The sequence below is a fragment of the Bos taurus genome, chromosome 13 (assembly GCF_002263795.3).
Source record: "Bos taurus isolate L1 Dominette 01449 registration number 42190680 breed Hereford chromosome 13, ARS-UCD2.0, whole genome shotgun sequence".
NCBI lineage: Eukaryota > Metazoa > Chordata > Mammalia > Artiodactyla > Bovidae > Bos > Bos taurus.
Window position 1 is genome coordinate 13184160 of NC_037340.1, and position 19834 is coordinate 13203993.

Sequence of the window (19834 nt, forward strand, 5' to 3'; positions counted from 1 at the left end):
CCCGCCGCCCCCCCCCCATCCCCAGGAAAAGGATTTTTGCAAAGGGTAAGACAAGAGGAGCGGACAATGTAGCAAGAAGAGATCTGTAAACGGGCCACGAGAGCTCCAGCAGCCCCGAATTTCAAATGACACGAGCGTGCACGCGCCCACCCCACCCTGGGACGCCGCGCCCCGCTCGCCGATCCCCGCGGGCCGGACCCCACGCCCAGACCCCGGGTTCCCGAGTCCGGCTCTCTGGTCCCCGCTCTCCGCCCCACCCCGGGCTCCGCCGCTCCTCCGGACGCGCTCCCACCTCTCCCCGCATCCAGCGCCGGCTCCGAACCCCAGGGCGCGGCCGAACCGGAGCCGCCCCCCGCGTCCCCAGGGCGCAGGAGCGCCGCCGCCCGCCCTCTCCCTCCGCGGAGCTCCGGACCAGCGTCCCGGAGGCGGCCGGGCGGCCACACTCACATTCTGTCGGGAACTAGCAGGCGGCCCTCGACCATCATGTCCGGGAGGAAATCCAGCTTGAAGGCAGAAGTCATGTTCGCGGCGCGCGCTCTGCGCTCGGGCGCGGGGGGCGGCGGTGCGCGCGGCCGAGCGGCGGCGGGCGGCGCAGACGGGCAGGGACAGGTGCGCGCGGCCTCCCCGCGGCGGCCGCCCGAGCCGGCACTTGTCACATTCTCTCCACGCCGTTCTCCGCCAATCCCCGCCGACACCCAGCGCCCGGGCCGCGGGCCGCCGAGCGCCAGGTGCGGCGAGCGGGGGCGGAGCGCCGCGCCCGCCGCGCAGCCGCTTAACCCCTGCGGGCCCGCGCGCCCGGCCCCCGGGGGGAGGAGGACGCGGCGGGACCGCCCCCTGGACAGATCGCCGCCCGGCCTGCGGTCCTTGGCGTCCAGACTTGCACACCCGCCCCGCGCGCTGGCTGTGTCCGGTCCCGTTTCCAGGCGCCTGGCAGGAGGCCCGAATGACCGCTTGTCGTGGGTTGAATGCCACCGTATTGCCCAAGCCCCGTGCACGCCACGAGCGCACCCGAACTCCCCAACGGAAGCCACGAGAGACGAATCATCACCGGGGTTAGTTTAAATGCTCGTCGGTGGGCTGCGCTCGCCCGTGTATGAACTCACCACAATAACTGAAATAGCACTCGGTTGAGCCAAAGTAAATATCAGAGAAACGGCTCAAGTTGACATTTGGGGACTTTTCAGTGCTTCAAGGAGAAAGATGCACGAATCCCTGCACGATTATACTTCCTTCTGTATCATCTTGAAAACATTGAGACGTATACGGGACTGAAACTAAGAATGATAAATCACCTTTTCTTTTAAAACGATACATCACGAATTGGTCATTTCCAAGTATTTAACACAGTGATTAAAAACCAAGAGTGGCTTCATGAGTGTTGGGTCTGTAATGGCCATGAAGCTTAAATACTCATTTAAGATCTGTGACCAATTTACTAATAGGAATTGGGAAACAGGACAGAACTCTCAGGAAGACAAAAAGGGAGTTCAATTTTCCCAAGTGATTTGTGAACATTTTTAAAAGATAAGTATAAAGTGATGTTCTAATTTGGCGGCCTCGTGACTGTTTTGTTGCTGCGTTTTTTAGATGAAACTGAAATTTTCACAAGGTCAGAAGCCTGTAAAACTTATTTGTAGCCTGTTTCACATTCTAAAGTAACCTCATAAATTGCATACTAGAAGTTTCATAGCTTGTCTCTTTTGGTAATCACTTTGAATTTTATTTTGAAATGATGTTTCACACCTAGGGGTGTAGTCAGGCAGCAGAGGGTTAAACAGGTCACGTGGCATTGTATCACGTGGCTTTAAGTGTATCTGACACCATTATATGGAGAAAAAAATTGTTTTTCTCACCAATTTCTTATGTTATAATGAGATAGGATAATCTTTGGAGCTTATGAAGGAATATGGATATTTATATATCAGTATGAAATCCACACATCAATTGAAAATCCTGCCTTGAGCAATTTGGAATAATAGGCCTGGTGTACTCAGGTCCATACATACTTAATTGACTTGATTTTCTTCTTCAGCTGAGCAATGTACTTGGCTTTTGACTGAGATCATTCTAATATAGGTGGAGGGCTAGGACCAACCTTCCTCTTAAAATATTGCCTTTCTGTGGAACCAGGTCTAGATTCATAAAGAACTGAAAAACAGATGCAGTAAAATGAATTCTTATACCCAAATGCCCCAACTTTTCCTAATAAGTTACATTTTCTCCCTACCCTTGCTACTGCAGACTGTCTTTGAAATTGTAAGAATTTTGTTGGTCTTTCAATAACCTTGATAAAGTAATTAGCCAGATAAATGAGACAAACCTCGACAGTTCCTGATTTTGAAGATATGATTTATATAACTCCCAAATGTAGATAAGCAGCTGACTCTATAATAAAATTATCTGAAGAACGAACGAACAGAACTGGCCTCCAGAACACAACTGCATTCATCAAAAAGGAAAATATTTTCCAGGCTGCTATGGAATGAAGCTCCATGCACATCTACATCCTAGAAGGTAGAAAAAGCTTCATTAACACGTGCACTTCTGAAATATTTATTTTCTCTTTAATTGCATGTGAATTAGTTGGGAGACGCTGTAGGGGAAGGCCTCTTACTGACTTAAGCCTTCTCAGCAGTTTGTTAAATTCTAGGCTCCAATCCCTCGAGGCAATAGTGGATTCAAAGCAGCTTTTAATCATACTATAAGGAGGGTGAGGAAGTATGTAAGTAGGTCATAGGGAAAGAACCACGAGTGCATAGGTTACTGCCTTATTTAACAACTACAGTGTGTCCCAGAGTTTTCAAAGCACATTTGCTTTGGCCATGTGAAGTCAGAAGCAAACCCGGGGTCAGATATAAAAGAAGACTGGCTCGTACATGAAATCCAGTGACAACGGGAACGAAGGGAAGCTTTGGATGTAGCTGAGCTGAAATAGTTGGGATGCCAAATACGTAAATAAGAGAGTGACTGCATAGGCTCTTAATGTAGGTGCCAGAGAGAAGCAAAGTCCACACACGTACATACACCCCATAGAGGTGTGTTTCTATGATCACAGCACCTCCACACTAGCCGTTTTCAAAAAATACAAAAATTCAAAAGCTCTTGAGCTTAAAAACAAAACAAAAACATCCAAACAAATACCACTTGATGAAAAGCTTCAATCTATCATTTCTCTGCTTTGGCAGAAGGAAAAAAAAAAAAAACAAAAACCTAACAACTCGACGCCCGCCCCCCGCCCCCCACCCCGCCACCTCCTTTTAAAATTTTCACTCTGTAACGAGCCATCAGGTATTATGATTTGGTAGTTGGAATTATTTTGCAGAAAGCTCGACTGAGCTGCTGCTAAACACACGGGGTTCAGAGACGCTATTTTATTGCCAAGGTTCTTACCAACAGCAGTGAAAGAGGGTGAGGCCATGGTGAGCCCCCCCTCCTGGACCCAACCTGGTGGGTGACACCTCTGTGTGCTGACCACCCTGGGGACCAGGCAGTGGGGAACCACGCAATTTCCTCACCATTTTTGCTTCACTGTAGAAAAACCTTAAGCTGGTCCCTAAGCCCATCCCCCTACCTTCCCTAATTGTCTATTTTTTTTAATCAACTTGCTATTCATTTCCCAAACAAAAGGCAATTCAAGAATTGGAAGCACTTCAAGGGAAAGTTTCTGAATGACCTCATTTTATACGAGGCCTTCCAAGGCAATTGGGTGCACGGTGCTGTTTCAGCACTGCCCCCCTTCGCTGCCCGCCGCCCCCCACAAGCCTCATCTCAAACTGAGTTTTCTCCCATGGTCATTGTTTGAGCACTGAATTATCACTGATAGTAAAACACACACACACACACAACCTCTCAAAAGAAACACAGTGCTAATAAATGCATTTTTACGTGGAGTATACACTGCTCTGGTGCAAAGTGTTGTATTTCTGTCACCCGCCTTCATCAATGCACCAGGATAGAGTCCCTGACTATAAACATTCCAACATTTTTGCACAAAGTTTATACCGTAACTTAAGAGACCGGGGCCCGATAGTGATACATGCTTATAACCCAACAGCTAATCTTCTTCTCCTGCAGACATCCCTGTGTATTTTACGACAAATTTCCATGTTTTAATTATTCCCACTTATAACATCACGGGTCACAGCCTCTTTAAAGCCGCAGACGGTCGGCCATGCAGCTATAGATGTACGCATCCTATTCCATCTCCTCAAACAGGCACCTTCACGACAGGGTTTTTCTCCCCTCACTTCTGGCTCTTTATTACAAACTAGAATCCAAAACATCTTTCCCCATCACCTTTTCAAAGTCAAATTTTATTAACATAGCTGTTCCAGTTAAAAAAAAGCCCAGTGTGCTGAGAGTCATTTGGAGCAAGAAAGGCCCTAGAAGGGATGTGGGGAATGGGATTCCCATCACTGGGGGTTTTCCAGCCAACAAATGTGAAATCCACATGAATTTTAAGTACCTGGGAAAGTTTCTTCATGGCCATGTGTTTGTTTTTGGCTTACCCCAGTTTCATCAGCAACTTGCAAAAATAAACAACTGTGTCTTTTTCCATGTGCTTAAAAACCCCTAAATAGATCCTTAAGTGATACATTATAAAGGTATATTTTCTTAGCTCCATAATAAAGGTACCTCTTAAATACTTCTATCACCAGTCATAACTTTAAGATGATCTTATCATCCGCTGCCCCTGAACCCCATTTTGAAAAGTTCTGGAATAGTGACTTTATCACATTCCTAAAAGGACTTCAGTAAAATCACACTACAGTAAGGATGACATCGTGATCAAACTCTTATTTTACATTTTTTTTTTAACGGGAATTTTCAGCCGTTGGAGAGCAGCTGCTACTGGCTTTTTGCAATCTTGTGTTTTTCTGAATCTGTTTTCCACAGAGCCGAAGACATAATGGTGAACTTCCCTCCCATCTGAAGAGACCCTCCAACGGAAGATGGGTTGTTTGTGTACATACCTTCGCACTTGGAAATGAGGTGCCCCTCTAGGGTTTCCAGAAGCTTCCACTCCAAGGGGATGAAATGCTAACACTGTGGACCTGGCAGGCCTCACGCCCAGCCAGCTCATCACTTCCCTCTCGGCCTTACATTTCCCTTTTCCTTTCTTCATTATCCTTGCTGCAGCCTTCTTTCTCTCCCTCCCCCCTCAGCTTTCTCTTTCTCTCTCCCGCTTTCTCTCTCCAACGGAAGCCAGACAATGCCAGACAGCCTTCCTCCACAGCTGCGGCGCTGAGGAGGCAGGTGACCACCAAAATGACCAGTCTTGGGGGCTCATCTGTCGGGGAAGTCAAGTTTGCCTGGACCAAGGCTGCGTTCTCAGCTAGGAACAGCTGTCTCTGGGGTGCCCCTCTCTTCAGACATCATCATGGGGTGGAGGGGGGAGGATGTAAGACCGTGTCCCGCAGAGTGAATAAACAGGATTTGAAAACTGGGGAGGAGAAGACGGGAGAAGGGGTGGGGAGGAGAAGAAGGCTGGCCTGGTGATGTGTGCACGGAGGCACTCAGAAAACACAGCCTCCGAAGGAATGTCCCAGCGGCCTCTCAAAGATGCTGAGATTTGTCAAGACTGTATCGGGTACCTTTATCTGGTGCCAGCCTGGCGGCAGGAACAAAATTTATAGCTATCAGGATGGGGTTTTGAGTTCCCTGGCAATCGGCCCTTGAACCACCCCCTCCCCCAAATGTTTTCCCCAATTGGCCAGAAGTTCTCATTTTACTGTCACGTGCTATAAATTTCAAAAAGAGAAACTACCGTCTGACAAAAGACAACAGCTGAACGGCGACAGCTGGGTGGATATAGCAGTAGGCATAACATTAGGTCCAGAGAGCGAGCGCCAACAGGTGGGGGTGGATAAATGGAGAAAGGAAGTTTTAAGCTTTCCTGGAGGGATTGGGGGAGTAGTCTGAAGCTGATCTTGGCAAGAATCAAAATCTGGAACTGAGAGGGACTCTCCGGAGGTCTGAGAGCCCCACTGGCCTCAGTGTCTCTCCTTTTTCTGAACAAATACATCTTGAAGAAGAGGAAGGATTAAAGAGACCAAATGCTTGGACTGCATGTAAAACAAAGCACATTTACCCACATGATGATGGATTCCCCGTCAAAGAGCTTTTCCTTCCAAGGATCAGAAGTCATCTGATACGGTGCATGCAGATTCAACTCTCTAAGACAAAAGCTACTTGCAAGTGGAGTGAAATAGATAAGACTTAAGAACCAAACCTGTTGGATTCTGCATCTGATTCTGTCAGAGCAGACTAACACTGGGAACACGTCACTGAATTTTCTGATCGATCGTCTAGATCTTTGCATGTGCTTGGCCATCTTTTCCTCCTAGGGATGAATGGCTGAAAAAATCAAACTCTACCATGATCCTCAGATGAGAGGTACAATGTGTTAACCTAATTATTACAACAGCAATTACATAACCAATCTATTAAAGTGACATGTAGGTTGAAAATACATTAAGGTTTTGAGCACAGGAAATTTATTTTTTCTCTATAATATAGTTCAAATCTCTAACTATTTTTAGCTTTATGATAGAGGTTTTTGAAAATCCCAAATGACTTTTTCTTTAAATTTGCTTGTGATGCTAATTCCTATGAAGTCCATTAGGGGAAAATAATTCTTTTTTCTTCTTCTTTAAAGAACTACCCAAAACCTTTATGAAAAAGCAGTGTAGTGATCTACCCAAGCTGAGTGGAAATGTGTTATCTTGTCTTATCTCTACGGATGAGTGTAAACCTTTATGTGACCTAATCAGTTAGTCTCTCAACACTCCCTGGTGGAGGCTAACAACTGCATTTGCACCGTATCATAGGAATACGGTGAAGTGAGAGCAGAGGAGCGATGTGAATGACCCTCTGGTCTGAGGAAGAAAGGGGATGAAGTGAAGGAGTTTTGTTTGGCTTTGTTTTAATAACAAAGATGAATCCAAGGTGTTCCAAGGACAACTTCTCCCTCCTGCTCCCTCCTCTGTCCTTCAAGACCCCCTCCCCTGCAATACACACGGCTTGATACCTTTGTGCCCACTGTTCCCGCTCTGTTTCAAGACTGTTGTGAGCTTCCTAACTGCTGAGATTATGTCACACAGGGTATCTGTTGCTTGGTTGGTTCTGGTTACAGTATGACAGATTTTGGTCCCTGATGTAGGTTAAAAGACACATTTTAATTTCATTACGCTTCAGATTGCCCTACTGTTCCTTCCAACATGTGTTCCCATTATACAGATTAAAGCATGAGAAAAGTGAGGCATAGGTGTTTTAATTCAAAGACCTCAAGGGAGTTTTAAGAACTCAGAAGCAAAAATGGCTATGGTTTTCCCTTTCTTACTGTACAGCTTCCCTGCTATGATACTGCTAAGTTGCTTTAGTCATGTCCGACTCTGTGCGACCCCATAGACAGCAGCTCACCAGGCTCCCCCATCCCTGGGATTCTCCAGGCAAGAACACTGGAGTGGGTTACCATCTCCTCCTCCAATGCATGAAAGTGAAAGTGAAGTCGTTCAGTCGTGTCTGACTCTTTGCGACCCCATGGACTGCAGCCTACCAGGCTCCTCTGTCCATGGGATTTTCCAGGCAAGAGTACTGGAGTGGGGTGCCATCGCCTTCTCCAGGTATGGACAAATTGAAGTGCACTGTGAAAATGTGGCACCAGAGGAAAATATGACTTTCAAGTGTCAAATATCCAACAGTTGTACTTTCAAGTTGGCCACGGAGGAGTTTGCCTGAGTCCTTACTTAGAATCCCTTCCACCATGAGTCATGTGTCTAGGGGTATTACTTTCCCCCTTTTAGTGTGAAAAATGTTAGTCACTCAGTTGTGTCTGACTCTTTGCACCCTCATGGACTGCAGCGTGCCAGGCTCCTCTGTCCATGGAATTTTCCAGGCAAGAATACTGAAGTGGGTAGCCAATCCCTTCTCCAGGGGATTTCCAACTCCAGAATCGAATATGGGTCTCTCTCTTGGTCTCAGTTTTTTTGTCTTTGAAATGGGAATAACATAACTACCATTATCTCTTAGATATCTGGGAGGATTAAATTATATAAAATAAAAGAGATCCCCTAGTGTAGCATCAGATACAGAGTCAATCACGTTTGGATTTATTCTTAATTCCAATTACAATACTCCCACCTCCCAATCTTTATTCAAACCTGGAACTGGTAGATGGGTAAGAAAAGAGAACAGCAGTCCTAATCCTTTTGTCCTTGTAGTATTAACGTTTTCACTGATACTTCTAAGGCCAGCAGCCCTAACCCAGGGCGGGAAGAAGGGTACAGTTTATACAGGACGGGCACTGAGCATCTGGCAGCTGGTGACAAGAGCTCCATCCCTTTTGATCAAGTCAGTTTCCAAAGAGAAAGTCAAAATGAACCCTAATTGCCACCACCAGGAGTTCTCACCGTCCATCACCAGCTCAGTGCATTTCCACTCACAGAGATGCTTCCTAAGTCATCTCTGAATGAATGGGAAAGCCATGTCACAGAACCCGAAAGAGCTGAGGTCCCAGACCAAGATATTCAGAAAGCAAGGCGTGACGATGACGACACCTGCAAGCACCTGTATTGCTGAGATGGGCAGTTTTGCAGGAGGGATGACAGGCATCTGATTCTTTCCTGCAGCAGGTACCATGGTGCCCCTTCGCGTCAGTTCACACACCAGCTGGGAGCCAGCAATGCCATCCGTAAGTTTCAACATAGTTTCCACCGATTCAAATCCCTTCTCAGCCAGGGATTTGAAAAGCCACAGCTATCGATAACTTCAAACCTCATGCTCTTCATGTTCATGATAACAAAGTTTGCTGAACTGAATGATTATGGAGGAAAATTGTGGTTTTTGTTGTTCTCCGAGAGCACACTGGCATATCCTGCTTCCTAAACTGCAGTGATTCATCACGACCCTAGGCAGCCAATCATGGGCGGGTCACCATGGAAGGGGGTGAGGGAGCAGCCGAGCTGTCCTGGTAACACATGCCACTCTGGGCTGCTGTCACCCTCCCCCACAGATGCTGTTCCCCATTAGCTATGATGGTCTTGACATACAAGAAAATGTGCTGGGATAAGTTACAGTCAGAAGAAAGCTCTGGATCAGATAAACATACCTGTACAGAACAACCCCTGATGACACTGCATGAAGCAGAAGGCTGCATTTGGGCACAAAGGGTCCCTCATCTGAAATCAGGGTTAACCAGCACATTTCTGAGTGGAGTAGAGGTTCAGACACACACACACACACACACACACACACAGTCTCTCCCTCTTACATGTACATCTAGCTTCCATCTCAGCCTGACCTCTGGAGATGAGTACCGTGGGATCAGAAAGGTGTTTCAGCTCCAGGACACTTCATTTCAATTCTTAATGGGCTACAGCCCTGAAACCTCACATACGCGTTCCTTCCTCTGACACCCTCTTCCCCATGTCAGTTAAATGAAATGCCACGGATCTTAATCCCCTCCAAAAACCACTGCCTCATCTTTCCTACAGAATAAAAGTCACTGCGAGTTCAGAAAAATTCCCAAAGCCAATAATAACCAAGAAGGAAGCAATCAATAGTGTGATGAAAGGAGAACCCACCTCCCCACCCTCAACATATCCCCCAGGAATTACCAAAATGCAGAAAGAAATTCAATGAAGGCTAATCAAGATGATCTAAGACGTTACTGCCACAGAGTGAAATATACTTGTTACCGTTGGAAGAAGGGCAGATAAATGCTGTGGGAGCCGCAGGAGATGCTTCTTAACAAACTGCTTTCTGTTAATGACTTTTATAGAAACCTCTACACCAGAAACTGAGTCTGATATTTCTGGTTTTCTCACTGTTGCAATTATACCAAATCGAGGTATGTTTTCTGTGGACAGATTCTGACCCCCTAAACATGGAGAGATCATTCCTGGGTACCATGCTTGCTTTTGGATTTTACCTTCTTTTCATCAACCTAGGTGTTTCCAGGGCTGTGAGCAATGAACTTTCTATCAGCCACATTTTCACTTAATTAACCACCCTGATTACAATAATTAGTATTGATTCACTCTTCCAATGACTTCCTAGGTATTCCAGCACAATCTGCACTTGCTCTAAAGTTCTAGATATGAATATTAATCAAAGGCCTTTGTTTTTCAGACCCAAAGGGATATTATGCAATTGTATGCACTCATATTTTGAAAAGGAAAAACTGTGAGGTTTCATTTTCACAAATAAAAGAACTCTTTGGATGTTGAGGTTACATATCTCGCAGCCTGTGGTCTGCTGAACACAGCTGCATATTCCCAAGGCTCCTGTGTGCAAGGACTCGGGTGCAACTGTGACTCTATTGAAAGAAGCCGTTTTCCGAGTTTGACTCATCTGTTCTGTTTCTGCAAGTCTGGGCTTAGGATTAAAATTCACTTTGACATTTGTTTAGGTCACCTTGGAAGGGAATCATCCCAACACAGAAGTCGATGGCAGGATACAGATTGCGTATCTTGTTACTGTTGTGGAAATAGATGTAGACAAGTTGGCCAACTTCCGGCCATCTCCCACTCCCCCATCAGGCTAGAGGACAAGATAGCTGTGTGTTGGACGCTGGAATGGGGGCCTCAGAATTCTGGAAGCTGGTAATGATTGGGTCAAAGCACGAGTGGGTAGGGGGTTCCCTTGTTCTTGGACCTAGTATGATCATCCAGGGATTAAAGTGAATAGATCACAGATGAATGATTATAATTTAGTCAAAAATTTAACATGGAGATTGCTAAGGTATTTTTTTATTTCAGCTTGCTTCTGACAGGCAGCTGGGAAACACAGGACACTACTTTCTTTCCCCCAAATCACAAAAAAATTGCTTTGTGACCTTTGATTTAGAAAAAAAAATTTCCCATGAAAGAAGAATCTAGGTGTGCTGGTAACAGTGGGCCAGTTTCAGATAGAAAGCTTCACCAATTACCGTTTATAAGCTCATCCAAAAGCAATTATTGGCATACCCAATGGAATGAGCTGTTCATATCCCTTTGGAAGTAAGAGAACATAATCATAAAATCCACTTTACTTACCATGGATAACTTTAAAAATATAATTATTCTACAGATACGTTATGGGTTCAGCCAGGCTCTGAAAATATTATCAATAGAAAATTTATGTTTGAGAAGGCAATTTATTGAGCTTGCAACATGAATTTTCACAATTTTGTATTAAATATAACATTTCAGCCTAAGTTTGAAAAATTGAATGCATGTCTAAACTCTGAAAAATAGTGAATGTTTCATAGCTGGTTTTATAAGGACTACATCTTGCTCCTTATTTACTGGGTACATCACTAATCTGAACACAATATAATCCAAGAAGAAATATTTGTAATTAAATATATCTACTTTTTAAAATTTGCCCTTTAAAATAATTTCCCTTCTGTTTCTAAGTATTAGGTTCTAAATCTCAATGAATTTATGAGTATTTTTCAATCTACTGCTCTGGCACAAACAGCTAATTAAAGCAAAACATTAAAATGTTAGAAAAGACATATTCTTTATGGAAACAAATGTCAGTGATATGATTTTCATGTATATCAATTACCATTTAATCTTCTAGGATCAGTTCCTTTATATCTAGTTTGAGAATAAAAATGTTTTTAATGTTGGAGAAGTTTGAAACTGATTTTTCTATTTTTTCTTTTTGAAGTCTCACTGTTTTCACCTGAGAAACCATTGCCCATGTTATAAAAGGAAAGATTTTTGAAGATGTGAGACATGTTTGCCCTGCGTAGAAATGCATTTTATAAGCACATAATCATATATCAAAAATCAATATATTCTGTAGAGACCTTTAACTTAACGATTTAACAGGCTGGCTAGTGATAGTTTGTGACCAAAATTAGGAGGGCGAAAGTTCTGACTTCTCCTTGAATTTCTAAACTGTTTATGTACCTGGATGCCAAAAGAGGAAGCAGACATCAGAAATCATAATTTACTTAAACATTAGAAATATTCCTCTTAACTTTGCTTTAGTGCTATGTTCCGTAAGTCCACCAAACAGGCATATTTTAAATCTCCAAGCATTAAATACTGTAGAGGCATGTCTGATAACAAGGTATTTGCTAGAATGATAATGGTATTACAAGCGTTCTCAATCAATGAGTTTCTTTCTGTAGTTTAACAGAGAGGTAAGTAATAAATCTCTAACTTAATCCAACCAACATAGCTGCAAAATGCAAAAAGCCCTATGAACGGCAGATATTAAATTTTTCAAATGCACAAAACCACAAACAAGCAGTCCTAAAAGCTCTTCAATCTGGATAGTCTATACAAACAAGATTAAAACAGATAAAAAGGGTGTTGAGAAAGAAGAAGGAAAAAAAAACCCAGACATGCATTAAGCTAGTTTGACAGCTCCATTGTTCAACGGGTCCCATTGTCAGACCCATAGATGTATTCAGTGCTACAATGTCTGCTAGCAAATAAACAAAAGACTACATTTTTCAAAGCAGGATGCCAATTCTATCATAATTCTTTCTCTGCTTCCCCAAAGGTGGCTCATTCTTGGTAAGCGGTAGGACCCTTACACAGATGCAGGAAACAAATATTTGCTTTCAATACAGAGGGACCCAGGACGCCATGCATGAATAGAGGTCTTTAAACAGGTACACATTTTGGCAAACAGTATAAAGTGATCCAAACCTGGTAACACAGAAGGACTATTTAGGTAGGCTAAGTCCAGATTAGAGCGGTATCTGGAACGCAAGTCTAATATGGAGTCTCCTTAGCTCCTTTCTCGCTGAGTATTCCATGCAGAGTGCATAATAATGAAAGAGGCTTAGACATTGCAAAGGAAAAGACAAACCCAGAGCCAGATTCGGAGCCTTTAAAATTATCCACTGGCCGCGCACAAATAGCAGCAAGCAAATACATGATATGCTTGCAAAAGGCAACTCCTGCAAATATAACTCGTCCACAGGAGTCCTTCTCCTTTCTCTCGCTTGCTCTCTCTTTCTCCCAATCTCTTGGTCTCGATTTCGTTTCCCTCTTTCCCCTCTCTCTCTCTAGATTCTTTTTTATTTTTTTCTTCTAAGATAAGGAAGCTGCTTGATTCTGACCGTGATGACAGTCTCGGCCAGCTCTGAAAACTAGCAAGGCATACATTAAAACAAAGAACACAGCAACATACCTTAAAAGCAGCTCTTCATTTCTCATAGTAACAGCGGATTTGGGACAGCGCATGCTTTCTGCACAGATACACTGATAGTCTCAACAAAAGCCAGTTCAGAAGTGCGCTCCAACATCAATGCCACAGTAGCTGTTCACTAATGTGCGCTCCCCCCTCTCTCTCTCCCTCTCTCTCTCTCCCTCCCTCCCTCCCTCTCTTTCTCTCTCTCTTTCCTCACTCTCTTCTCTAGTCAAATTCTGAATGGTAGAGCAAAGGGGCTCCTGCAGATCCACTAAGTAGAAATAATCCTCTCTGACAAGTTATGTTGTCTAAGCATATTTTTACATTAATACACCGTGCTGCCTATAGGGGTCTTGCTTGCATTCGCTTGAGCCTGGCTGGTGTGAGTTCTCCTAATTACCATCTTCAGAAATTGGAAAGAAAAATAAGTCACTCATTTACCTCTTTGTCTTATACATTTCACAGCAAAACCAAGTGCATGTTTTCTCTTTGCCATCCACTGTCAGCAAGCCTCGCAGATGACTCACACAAGATGTGGGTGGGTCAGGGTGCTAAAAAGGAATTTCTGCTTCTCTTTTTTGGGACGCTGAATTCACAGCTGGATTCATCTCTTCCTCACCCCTTGTCCTCAGAAAGAGTGACAAGGTCAAGACCCTTAGCCCCACTCTGGATTGAGGATGGGGAGGACGGAGGTTGCAGAAACTTGGAAAGGTTTTAACTCTGTGAGCACCAGAGTTTTGGAGATCAGGGCATAACCCACCTGCAGCAGGACTTCTAAAAGAGGCAGGCAATGCAAAGATTGTTTGGTCATACTGAAATCCTAATAGACAGTGGAGCATATGCCTCAAAAGACCAATTAGAATGCTCTTTTCCAAAATAAGAAAAAACTCCTGCTTCTGTATTTCATTATCCTCACTGGGCTTAGCATATACAGTTAGCCAAGGAAATACACACTGTACTTGTGTTTATTGGAATTATAAGAATTCCAGGCATATTAACCAAGTAAAACAGTAAGTTAAACACACACAGGAAAGACAAGATGCTATGGATGGAATAGTCAGTTGTCCAAAACTGCAAATGAAGGCTTTGCTCCAGGAGGTGTGTGCTGATTGGAAGCCAAGAATGCGCTCAGCTTGGATGGAGCGACACAGAACACAGCCTGAAACAGAGCTGGCTCACAGAACACTGGTTTCCCCACTCCCGGGGGGGAACACGTCACCTGTTCTCATCAGCACAATCGTGCACCTCAGTAATAATCTGGACTCAAAATATTTGTGGGAACAATAGTGGGGTGGGGAAAATCATGGTGCGCCCCATTATCCTCTCTTTTGGAGATCTGGAATGCACCCCAGTATCTTTTTTAAAAGATTTTGTAAAATGTGGACCATTTTTTTAAGTCTTTACTGAACCTGTTATAATAATGGTTCTATTTTTATGTGTTTTGTTTTACTGGGGGGACAGGGAGCATGTGGGATCTTAGTTCCCCCACTAGCGACTGAGCCTGGACCCCTGCACTGGAAGGTGACGTCTTAACCACTAGACCACCAGGGAAGTACCACACCCCCAACATCTTCCTAGATCTCTGACCTCTGAACTTAGTCTTGGCCCACAGATAAGGAGATGAAGATGTTCTAGAGGGTGAAGATGATGCTCTCAGGGTTACTGCCCGGTAATCACGCTTAGTTTGTCAACAGGGCTGATAATAACAAGCAGCAGTGACTGAAAGCAGTCCCCATTCCCATTTCTAGATGGCAAGAAGATCCCATGATGAAGCACTGGACTGCGATCAGAGAATGAAGCCACAGCTCTGCCCTTAAAACAAGCAGATTTTCACATTGCCTTCCTTCATCATCATGTCTGAGAGTTAGAGAGTGAATATATAAAAATGAAGGACCTTGCCAGGGGAGACGTACTATGTACAACCTAAGGTACTCTTTTGGAGCAAGATCAACATCATGTAAATGATTTGGAACCAGAGACCCTGCAGAGAGAGGGTTTTGAGCTATCTCCCTAGTCACCTGTGTTGAGAGCTGAGGCAGGGCTCACCTCCCGTCTCTAGAGCTCTCTTTGCCCTGTAGATAAACAGGGGCAACAAATGCTCATTTTATATTTTTAATTAATTTATTTTAATTGATTGCTAAATTTATACTTTATTATTAATACATATTTAGTATTTATTATATATATCACTAATATCACCTAGCTGTGCTGGGTCTTTGTTGCTGCATGTAGGTTTTTTCTAGTTTCCGCGAGTGGAAGCTACTCCTTGTTGCAGTAAACGGGCTTCTCATTGTGGTGGCTTCTCCTGTTGAGGAGCACAGGCTCTGAGCCGGCGGGCTTCCGTAGTTGTGGTACATGGGCTCAGTTGCCCTGCAGCATCTTCCTTGACCAGGGACCGAACCCATTTCCGCTGCATTGGCAGGCAGATTCTTAGCCCTTGGACTGCCAGGAAGTCCTGCTCAGTTATTTTAAAGCCCTGGAGGTGTGTATAATGAAACGATGTATTCCGTTAGTGCAAATATTAACAAAGAGTGGAATGAGTGGCCTGACACAAGCCGTGGTTTTGTGCATCAGAGCAAAGTAAAAATACACTGTTCTGACACAAAACCCTATTTTAATACTTCCATCCAGTTTCTGACAGGGCTAAACTCCGAGGCAAGTACTAACATGTAGCACTAATGCATTTGCTAATCCATAAATAGATTCTTAGCACTGGAAGCCAGGGCTGCTGTGCATGGGGCTATTCCTCTAGTGAAATGAATTATGGATCTGGAGTAGCAAGGACTGGGATGGAATCAAACCATTAAATATTTTATATTCCCTCCACTTCCATTTGAGTCTAGGCACCTAAAAAATGAGAAAGCTATTGAGGTAAGAGTTTAGTGCTTATCCAAATACCAGTAAGGTGACACATTGGGGGTCTTACACTCTCCAGTTGCCTGTGCTGAACTTGGGGATAGAAATATGAGTGAATATAAGGCAGGTGTGTCATACTGCATAGGAATCCTCTGACTCCAGATCCACACTGGATCAATCTTTGTATTCTTAATCCACCCAATAGAATAAACGACATCTAGCTGATTCTTAATAAGAGTTTGTGAAATAAAGGAATGAATTTGTTTTTAACACTTGAGAAGACTTTTATTTTCCATATTCCTTTATGTGCTCGCATGCTCAGTCTCTTAGTCATGTCTGACTCTTTGCAACCCCATGGACCGTAGCCCACTAGGCTCCTCCTTCCATGGAATTTTCCAGGCAAGAATACTGGAGTGGTAGCCATTTCATTCTCCAGGGGATCTTCCTGACGCAGTGATGGAACCTGATGAGTCTCCTGCATCTCTTGTACTGGCAGGTGGATTCTTTACCCCTGTGCCACCGGTAGTTGGAGAAGGCAGTGGCACCCACTCCAGTACTCTTGCCTGGAGAATCCCATGGATGGAGGAGCCTGGTGGGCTGCAGTCCATGGGGTCGCTAAGAGTTGGACATGACTGACAGACTTCACTTTCACTTTTCACTTTCACGCATTGGAGAAGGAAATGGCAACCCACTCCAGTGTTCTTGCTTGGAGAACCCCAGGGACGGGGGAGCCTGGTGGGCTGCCGTCTATGGGGTCGCGCAGAGTCGGACACAACTGAAGTGACTTGGCGGCAGCAGCAGCGGCACCTGTAGGTGCCGTAACAATCATGGGGTGGGGCACCACTTCTTCCACTAATTCAAGCATTCCACCAGCACAGCTCACAACCCTGAGAAGGCCTTCCCTGACACTTTGCCTATTTCCCTGATGAATCCCTACAACATTTCGGGGTGTGCACAGCTGGTCCTGTTACCTGCTCTGCTGAAAAAGTTCAGGCACAGAAACAATGCCCACAGAAGGTGGATAATGACAGAGCATGGGAGCCCTGTCTGGACACCTGTTCTTTCTACTGGGTTGCAGTGCGACTCAGCAGCCCCACTGTGCCCAGGGGTGACAGACGCAACTGGGAAGGCAAGCCTTTTGAGTGGTATTGTAATGAAGAGCTTCACACTTTTCTCATGTGACACTAATAACCTTAGAGCAGTAGTCTAACCTTCTTGGCGCCAGGGACCAGTTTCATGAAAGACAATTTTTCCATGGACTGGGGGTGGGAGTGGGGTGGGGGAGTGGTTTCCAGATGATTCAAATGCATTACATTGTGCAGTGTATTTCTATCATTATTACATCTGCTCCACCTCGGATCACCAGACATTAGATCCTCAAGGTTACCTATCTTAGAGGACAGATAGTAAATGAATAAAAAAATTGATTTGAAGGTTGTTTCTGAGCTACTAGTATTTGTCAATTTCTTTCAAAACTTTATTTCAAATACAGTTTGAGTTGAAACTAGACAGACTAAGCACTTTTGGAGACCAATATTTTGAGGTCATCTCCTATAGGAATTAATTTTTAACAACCCTGATGATTATTAAATTTGGTTTGTAGGGGAAAGTTTTTAAGAGGATAAGGATTATAGCAGTAATTAGCAAAGAACAACAACAAAAACAATTTCAATGCTCTCTATATCCAAGAAGTTTGTTATTAACTGTAGAAATTAATTGTTGAGCTAATAATGCAAGCTTGGTGAGGGAAAAACTGGAGAGGTACAGCAATTGAGAAGTATGGAGCTGAGCTGAGATTTCGTGACCTTTCTAGATATGCGCTTCCTAAAAAAAATGTTTAAAGCTGTATTATGAGTTTCTTTATATTGTAGGTAATTTCTGGGATTAAAAAGCCAAATTTCCAAATCCAACAAAAAATGAATTCAACTTTTTTCTGCCTTCTGTGCCTTGTCTTTGCATTTTGATATGTACATTGCAAAAGTAATGGAAAATACCATTTCAATAGAAGGGTACAATATGAAGTATTCGAGATGTAGGACCTGGCTGCATAAACTCTTTTGATAAAACAGATGGGACACTAGGAATTTCCCTGGTGGTCCAGTGGTTAAGAATCTGCCTTTCAAAGCAGGGGATGCGGGTTCAATCCCTGATTGAGGAACCAAGATCCCACACGCTGTGGAGCAACCAAGCCCATGTGTTGCAACTACATGCCCATGTGGCATGCAGCCTGCATGGCACAACTAGAGAGAGCCCATGCCCCAGAATGGAAGATCCACAGGATGCAATGGAGATCCTGTGTGCCACAACTGAGACCCAATAATAACCAGATATAAATAAATAAGTACTAAAAAAAATAAAAGGATGGGACTCTAAAAAACATCTAGTCTGCTCCTCAGATTCCCGTCAAAAAAGAACCATCTTGGAATGTGGAGGCACTGAAGATATTAAATCTATTTAGTTGTTAGTTTCAGATACTGCCGTAGGCCATTCAGGCTGCTAAAGCAAAATGCCACAGACCTGGGGCCTTGAAGCAGCAAATGTTTATTTCTCATGGCTCTGGAGGCTTGGAAGTCCTAGATCAAGGCACCAGACTGGTCAAGTTCTGATGAAGGTCCTCCTCCTGGTTCATAGTGGGCACCTCCTTGCTTTGTCCTCACGTAGTGGAAGGGATGAGGGGTCTCTGTGGGGTTTCCTTTATGAGAACACTAATCCCATGCATGAAGATTCCACCCTCATGACTTAATCCAGAGACCCCACCTCCTAATGCATTGGCATTGAGCTTTCAACATATGAAATTCGTTGGGGGTGGGGGTGGGGGGTTGTCACAAACATTCAGACCATAGCAGACATCAAGAATTGCCAGGCTGAACTAAGAAACATACCACATTGTTATGAAAGGTGGAAAGAACACACAAAGTCTGTGAAGCGAATACGAAGCGCCAACCAAGGTGTACGAGAAATGGATTTGCTGCAAAGACCATACATGACCCCTAGGAGGAGCTCAGTAAAGTGTTAAGTGCCTGTGTGAGGAGGGGGGTGTCCATCTAGAGCTGACGTCAAACAGAAGACACAAAGTTCCCCTGACCAGGTCTAAGCTTCCGAGGAAGGGTCTCCGTGGACAGAATGAGGCAAAGCAGTGAAATCTGCACGCAGGAGCCAGAATGAATGGAACACGGGAGCAATCCTGTGCTTCCAGACCCCATGCTCCCTCCTGCCTTGAGAGGAAAGACCTCCAAAGCCCCAAGGATACAAGGATCACAAATCACTACTTGACACACAAAATTGACAGTTGGTTTAATGTAAGACCTCGGTAGCCTTAGCAAAGAAAGGATTTGATGGTAATCTGAAGATCTATGTAACTGGAGTTCCTCCCACTTGAGGACTCAAAAAGCACCTCCAAGTCATGATTAAGGAACAGCTGTCCCTATGAGCAACCCAAGGGCCCCACGTTCCACATGGATATTCCTTCTCCAAGCAGTGGGATGATGTACTCGTTTTGCAAAATGGAGATGTTTTGCTAGAAGTGGGGCCTGGGGATGAGTAATTAGTAAGATTTATTGTAAAGCCCCTTCAAAAGATCAAGTGTCATATTTATCAATGAGTAGGTGTAAATAATAAACCAGGAAGTACTTAGAGCTCCAAGATACCACTTGAAAATAGGCCCTAGATAAATTTAAGAGGTTTTATTATTATAAAGAGTAATAATAACTTGCTTTCTATAGACAAGCAGGGCTGTGAAAAGACACCATGAAGTGAGTTTGGAGATCTATTTCCACGTAGGTGGGTCTGTGAAAGACAATGAGAAGAAAGTCAAAGATTTCCCATGAAAATGGTTACC

General features: G+C 44.2%; 1 protein-coding gene across 6 annotated transcripts in view; it reads right to left on the minus strand.

Moving 5' to 3' along the window:
• The window catches only part of CELF2 (CUGBP Elav-like family member 2), a 557440-nt gene that overhangs the window by 316409 nt on the left and 221197 nt on the right, over nt 1-19834 (minus strand). For 4 of the 6 annotated variants that reach the window (NM_001428339.1, NM_001428340.1, NM_001428343.1 and 1 more), the window contains exon 1: nt 448-704. The exons of the other annotated variants lie outside the window; for them this stretch is intronic. In NM_001428339.1, coding sequence (NP_001415268.1) covers nt 448-521 — 74 coding nt within the window. In that variant the 5' untranslated portion in view covers nt 522-704. Of the gene's footprint in view, nt 1-447; nt 705-19834 lie in introns of those variants that run through there. 6 annotated transcript variants of the gene reach the window in all.